Source organism: Lipophrys pholis, assembly GCF_963383615.2.
Source record: "Lipophrys pholis genome assembly, chromosome: 10".
NCBI classification, from domain to species: domain Eukaryota; kingdom Metazoa; phylum Chordata; class Actinopteri; order Blenniiformes; family Blenniidae; genus Lipophrys; species Lipophrys pholis.
In genome coordinates, this window is record NC_137640.1 from 253,428 (window position 1) to 259,900 (window position 6,473).

The 6,473-nt window shown below is 43.1% G+C and overlaps 1 protein-coding gene across 2 annotated transcripts in view; it reads left to right on the forward strand.

The window, feature by feature from the left end:
* Positions 1–910: 910 nt before the first annotated feature.
* Positions 911–6,473, forward strand: part of LOC308115363 (epidermal growth factor receptor substrate 15-like 1) — a 16,419-nt gene continuing 10,856 nt past the window's right edge. Inside the window, exons 1-8 of one of the 2 annotated variants that reach the window (XM_080472810.1) lie at positions 911–983; positions 2,395–2,436; positions 2,593–2,682; positions 2,765–2,812; positions 2,880–2,975; positions 5,934–5,981; positions 6,086–6,211; positions 6,385–6,444. In XM_080472810.1, coding sequence (XP_080328936.1) covers positions 957–983; positions 2,395–2,436; positions 2,593–2,682; positions 2,765–2,812; positions 2,880–2,975; positions 5,934–5,981; positions 6,086–6,211; positions 6,385–6,444 — 537 coding nt within the window. In that variant the 5' untranslated portion in view covers positions 911–956. Of the gene's footprint in view, positions 984–2,394; positions 2,437–2,592; positions 2,683–2,764; positions 2,813–2,879; positions 2,982–5,933; positions 5,982–6,085; positions 6,212–6,384; positions 6,445–6,473 lie in introns of both variants that reach the window. The other variant, XM_080472811.1, reaches the window with a different exon arrangement.

Genomic DNA, 6,473 nt, shown 5'->3' on the forward strand with positions numbered 1-6,473 from the left:
ACACAACTTTAATTTCTTCTCCAGGTTCATCAGCGTTACAGTTCAGTTCACCAAAACGTGCAGAACATTCTGGAATAGTATGCTATGACTTTTGTTCACGATCCGCCTCACCGTTTCTGATAAAATCATGAAAAACTGCAAAAAATGTACAAAACGGATGGGAATCGAGGGAAAAACACACAAAAAAATGACATGGTGATACTTTCAGCTGGAGACTTGTGTAGAAGGTGTTGAGCTAAATGAAATAAAGCTCTCGTCGCTGTGGCCACATTTCTCCTCCAATTTTATCATAATTACAAACTTATCTAGATTAGTATTATCTAAATTAGTATTACCTCGATTAATATGATCTAGATTAATATTACAGAGAATAGTATTATCTAGATTGGTATTATCTAGGTCAGTGTTATCTAAATTAGTATTACCTCGATTACTATTACCTAGATTAGTATTATCCAGATTAGTATTACCTAGATTGGTTTGACCTAGATTAGTATTGTGTTAGTTTAATTAATTACTGAATTATATTCATTATATTGTTACATTTCTATAATTATAGTTAGTATTGCGATTTCGTGTTGTTCCTCCTCTCCCCGCCAGAGGGCGACCTGTCTCCGGAGGAGCGTGTTGTTCCTCCTCTCCCCGCCAGAGGGCGACCTGTCTCCGGAGGAGCGTGTTGTTCCTCCTCTCCCCGCCAGAGGGCGACCTGTCTCCGGAGGAGCGTGTTGTTCCTCCTCTCCCCGCCAGAGGGCGACCTGTCTCCGGAGGAGCGTGTTGTTCCTCCTCTCCCCGCCAGAGGGCGACCTGTCTCCGGAGGAGCGTGTTGTTCCTCCTCTCCCCGCCAGAGGGCGACCTGTCTCCGGAGGAGCGTGTTGTTCCTCCTCTCCCCGCCAGAGGGCGACCTGTCTCCGGGAGGAGGAGGAGGAGGAGGGAGCGTTCCCGCAGCAACAGGGAAGATGGCAGCGCTCACATCTCTCACTCAGGTAAACCGTCCAGACGCACCGAGGTGCTGCAACGTTAGGATTACCGGGGCCGGTGCAGAGGAGCTGGGGCCGGTGTGGGGGCGCCAGGGCCGTTTCGGGATCAGCGGACTGGACCTCCGCTCGGAGCCGCGGCTCGGCGGCTCTTTGGCCCTCCGCGGTTCCGTTATGCAGCTTAGCCCGCTAGCTTCCGGCCGAGCTCCATCCGCACCGGCGGTCCCGGTCGGTCCCCGGATTCCCCGTGGACCGTGACCAGCTCTTTGCCGCCGTCCAACCTGGACACCGGAGCCTCGAAACCGGGCCCGGGCGCTGAGCCCGGAGCGCTCGGGCCGGGTGTTAAGGATTAACTGGCTGCTGTGATAACTGTCAACCCACTTCCGGTAGACATCAGCTGTTACCAGCTACAGCTTGCGACGCTGCAGGAAGTCGGTCACCAATTAACACGGAGGCCAGTTGATCGGAAACATCGGTGGACGAACAGCGTCCCATTGTAATAGACGATATCGATTTCCCCGGTTTCCATGGAGACGGAGCGTTTTCAAAAATATGTTTTCTTTTGTTTCCATGGAGATGAAGTCTATTCAAAAAGTTACATCCCCCCCGTTTTCAGAAAGTTGTCTTTTCCTTCGTTTCCATGGAGACAGAGCATTTTCAAAAAGTAGCATTTCACTTTGTGTCCATGCAGACGGGGCGTTTTCAAAAGGTTTTCCTTCGTTTCCACGGAGACCAAGTGTTTTCAAAAGGTTTTCCTTCGTTTCCACGGAGACCAAGTGTTTTCAAAAGGTTTTCCTTCGTTTCCACGGAGACCAAGTGTTTTCAAAAGGTTTTCCTTCGTTTCCACGGAGACCAAGTGTTTTCAAAAGGTTTTCCTTTGTCTCATGGAGACAGGGCATTTTCAAAAAGTACCGTCTTCCACAGAGACGGTTGATTGGTTGTTACGTCCCCCAAGGACATAATAAAATCATCAATCATCATTTGTTTGTCTGTGAGCAAGATCCTGTCCAAACTACAGACCGACTTCAGGTCCCGGAAGGTTCCATTACATTTTAACTCCAGACCGACTTCAGGTCCCGGAAGGTTCCATTACATTTTAACTACAGACCGACTGGTCCCGGAAGGTTCCATTACATTTTAACTACAGACCGACTTCAGGTCCCGGAAGGTTCCATTACATTTTAACTACAGACCGACTTCAGGTCCCGGAAGGTTCCATTACATTTTAACTACAGACCGACTTCAGGTCCCGGAAGGTTCCATTACATTTTAACTACAGACCGACTTCAGGTCCCGGAAGGTTCCATTACATTTTAACTACAGACCGACTTCAGGTCCCGGAAGGTTCCATTACATTTTGATCAGGAAAGATTTTAGCAGAAGTCAGAAATCTCTGATTTCTCTTCTGTTTATATTTCAGTTGTCGAGTGGGAACCCGGTTTATGAAAACTACTACAGACAGGTAGAGAGAGTGTGTGTGTGTGTGTGTGTGTGTGTGTGTGTGTGTGTGTGTGTGTGTGTGTGTGTGTGTGTGTGTGTGTGTGTGTGTGTGTGTGTGTGTGTGTGTGTGTGTGTGTGTGTGTGTCCACCAGGTGTGTAATGTGTGTGTGTCCTCCAGGTGGATTGTGGGAACTCTGGTCGGGTTGGACCGACTGAAGCGGCCCAGTTCCTGAAGAGGTCCGGACTTCCTGACAGCACACTGGGAAAGGTACCAAGCCCCGCCCACAAAGCGCCGTCCCTTTAAGGCGCCAGGTGCTAACTGCTCGCGCTGCTTCCTGTTTATGTTTCAGATCTGGGACCTCGCGGATCCTGACGGGAAAGGTTTCCTGGACAAACAGGTATGTCATGCAGAACCCGACCCGGTTCTGCTGCACCCAGGTCAGACTGACGTTGTTCTTGTTCCAGGGGTTCTACGTCGCGCTGCGGCTGGTGGCGTGCGCTCAGAGTGGACAGGAAGTAAGCGTGTCCAGCCTCAACCTCACAGTCCCGCCTCCCAAGTTTGTGAGTGTGGACACGTTGTTAAGTGTCCTTAAACGTTGTTAAGTGTCCTTAAACGTTGTTAACTGTGCTTATACGCTGTTAACTGTCCTTAACTGTCCTTAAACGTTGTTAATTGTCCTTAAACGTTGTTAACTGTCCTTAACTGTCCTTAAACGCTGTTAACTGTCCTTAAACGTTGTTAACTGTCCTTAACTGTCCTTAAACGTTGTTAACTGTCCTTAAACGCTGTTAACTGTGCTTATACGCTGTTAATTGTCCTTAAACGTTGTTAACTGTCCTTAACTGTCCTTAAACGCTGTTAACTGTCCTTAAACGCTGTTAACTGTGCTTATACGCTGTTAACTGTCCTTAACTGTCCTTAAACGTTGTTAATTGTCCTTAAACGTTGTTAACTGTCCTTAAACGCTGTTAACTGTGCTTATACGCTGTTAACTGTCCTTAACTGTCCTTAAACGTTGTTAATTGTCCTTAAACGTTGTTAACTGTCCTTAACTGTCCTTAAACGCTGTTAACTGTCCTTAAAGGTTGTTAACTGTCCTTAAACGCTGTTAACTGTCCTTAAACGCTGTTAACTGTCCTTAAACGCTGTTAACTGTGCTTATACGCTGTTAACTGTGCTTATACGCTGTTAACTGTCCTTAACTGTCCTTAAACGTTGTTAATTGTCCTTAAACGTTGTTAACTGTCCTTAAACGTTGTTAATTGTCCTTAAACGTTGTTAATTGTCCTTAAACGCTGTTAACTGTCCTTAAACATTGTTAATTGTCCTTAAACGCTGTTAACTGTCCTTAAACGCTGTTAACTGTCCTTAAATGTTGTTAATTGTCCTTAAACGTTGTTAATTGTCCTTAAACGCTGTTAATTGTCCTTAAACGTTGTTAATTGTCCTTAACTGTCCTTAAACGTTGTTAACTGTCCTTAAACGCTGTTAACTGTCCTTAAACGTTGTTAACGGTCCTTAAACGTTGTTAACTGTCCTTAAACGCTGTTAAGTGTCCTTAAACATTGTTAATTGTCCTTAAACGCTGTTAAGTGTCCTTAAACATTGTTAATTGTCCTTAAACGCTGTTAACTGTCCTTAAACGCTGTTAACTGTCCTTAAACGCTGTTAACTGTCCTTAAATGTTGTTAATTGTCCTTAAACGTTGTTAATTGTCCTTAAACGCTGTTAATTGTCCTTAAACGTTGTTAATTGTCCTTAACTGTCCTTAAACGTTGTTAACTGTCCTTAAACGCTGTTAACTGTCCTTAAACGTTGTTAACGGTCCTTAAACGTTGTTAACTGTCCTTAAACGCTGTTAAGTGTCCTTAAACATTGTTAATTGTCCTTAAACGCTGTTAAGTGTCCTTAAACATTGTTAACTGTCCTTAAACGTTGTTAACTGTCCTTAAACGCTGTTAACTGTCCTTAAACGTTGTTAACGGTCCTTAAACGTTGTTAACTGTCCTTAAACGCTGTTAACTGTGCTTATACGCTGTTAACTGTCCTTAACTGTCCTTAAACGTTGTTAATTGTCCTTAAACGTTGTTAACTGTCCTTAAACGTTGTTAATTATCCTTAAACGCTGTTAACTGTCCTTAAACGTTGTTAATTGTCCTTAAACGTTGTTAATTGTCCTTAAACGCTGTTAACTGTCCTTAAACGCTGTTAACTGTCCTTAAATGTTGTTAATTGTCCTTAAACGTTGTTAATTGTCCTTAAACGCTGTTAATTGTCCTTAAACGTTGTTAATTGTCCTTAACTGTCCTTAAACGTTGTTAACTGTCCTTAAACGCTGTTAACTGTCCTTAAACGCTGTTAACTGTCCTTAAACGTTGTTAACTGTCCTTAAACGCTGTTAACGGTCCTTAAACGTTGTTAATTGTCCTTAAACATTGTTAACTGTCCTTAAACGCTGTTAAGTGTCCTTAAACATTGTTAATTGTCCTTAAACGCTGTTAAGTGTCCTTAAACATTGTTAATTGTCCTTAAACGCTGTTAAGTGTCCTTAAACATTGTTAATTGTCCTTAAACGCTGTTAACTGTCCTTAAACATTGTTAATTGTCCTTAAACGCTGTTAAGTGTCCTTAAACATTGTTAATTGTCCTTAAACGCTGTTAACTGTCCTTAACTGTCCTTAAACGCTGTTAACTGTGCTTAAACGTTGTTAACTGTCCTTAAACGCTGTTAACTGTGCTTATACGCTGTTAACTGTCCTTAACTGTCCTTAAACGTTGTTAACTGTCCTTAAACGTTGTTAACTGTCCTTAACTGTCCTTAAACGCTGTTAACTGTCCTTAAACGCTATTAACTGTCCTTAAACGCTGTTAACTGTGCTTATACGCTGTTAATTGTCCTTAAACGTTGTTAATTGTCCTTAAACGTTGTTAATTGTCCTTAAACGCTGTTAACTGTCCTTAAATGTTGTTAATTGTCCTTAAACGCTGTTAATTGTCCTTAAACGTTGTTAATTGTCCTTAACTGTCCTTAAACGCTGTTAACTGTCCTTAAACGCTGTTAACTGTCCTTAAACGTTGTTAATTGTCCTTAAACGCTGTTAACTGTCCTTAAACGCTGTTAACTGTCCTTAAACATTGTTAACTGTCCTTAAACGCTGTTAACTGTCCTTAAACGCTGTTAACTGTCCTTAAACGCTGTTAACTGTCCTTAAACGTTGTTAATTGTCCTTAAACATTGTTACAATGTCGTTAAATGTTAATAAGTGTTTTTAGAATGTCGGTAAACATCGTTAAATGTCATTAAATGTTAGAATGTTGTTAAACGTTACGTGTTGTTAATGTTGATAAACCGTAGAATGTTATTAAACATTGTTGAACATTGTGACAATGACGTTTAGTGTAGTTTAACGCAGTTTAACGTAGTTTAACGTAGTTTAACACAGTTTAACGTAGTTTAACGTAGTTTAACGTAGTTTAACACAGTTTAACGTAGTTTAACAGTTGAATGTGTGTTTCAGGACAGCAGCTCTTCAGTTCAGTCAGCAGAGTTCTACTGGGCTGTCAGGGTGTGTATACACACACACACACACACACACACACACACACACACACACACACACACACACTTACACCATCCACTCGGTAACCATGACGATGTGTTGTGTTGCAGCCGGAGGAGAAGCAGAAGTTTGACGGGATCTTCGACAGTTTGCTTCCCGTTGGCGGTTTGTTGTCGGGAGACAAAGTCAAACCAGTTCTGATCAACTCCAAACTGCCGATGGACATCCTGGGCAAGGTGATGATGTCATCACGTCTGTCACTGTTTGATGATGACATGTCACTGTGTGATGATGTCATTTCTCACTGTGATGATGTCATCATGTCTGTCACTGTGTGATGATGTCATGTCACTGTGTGATGATGTCATCCTGTGTTCCAGGTGTGTGATGATGTCATCCTGTGTTCCAGGTGTGGGACCTCAGTGACATGGATAAAGACGGACACCTGGACCGGGACGAGTTCGCTGTGGTGAGACTGGTTCAGAACTACTTTGATCT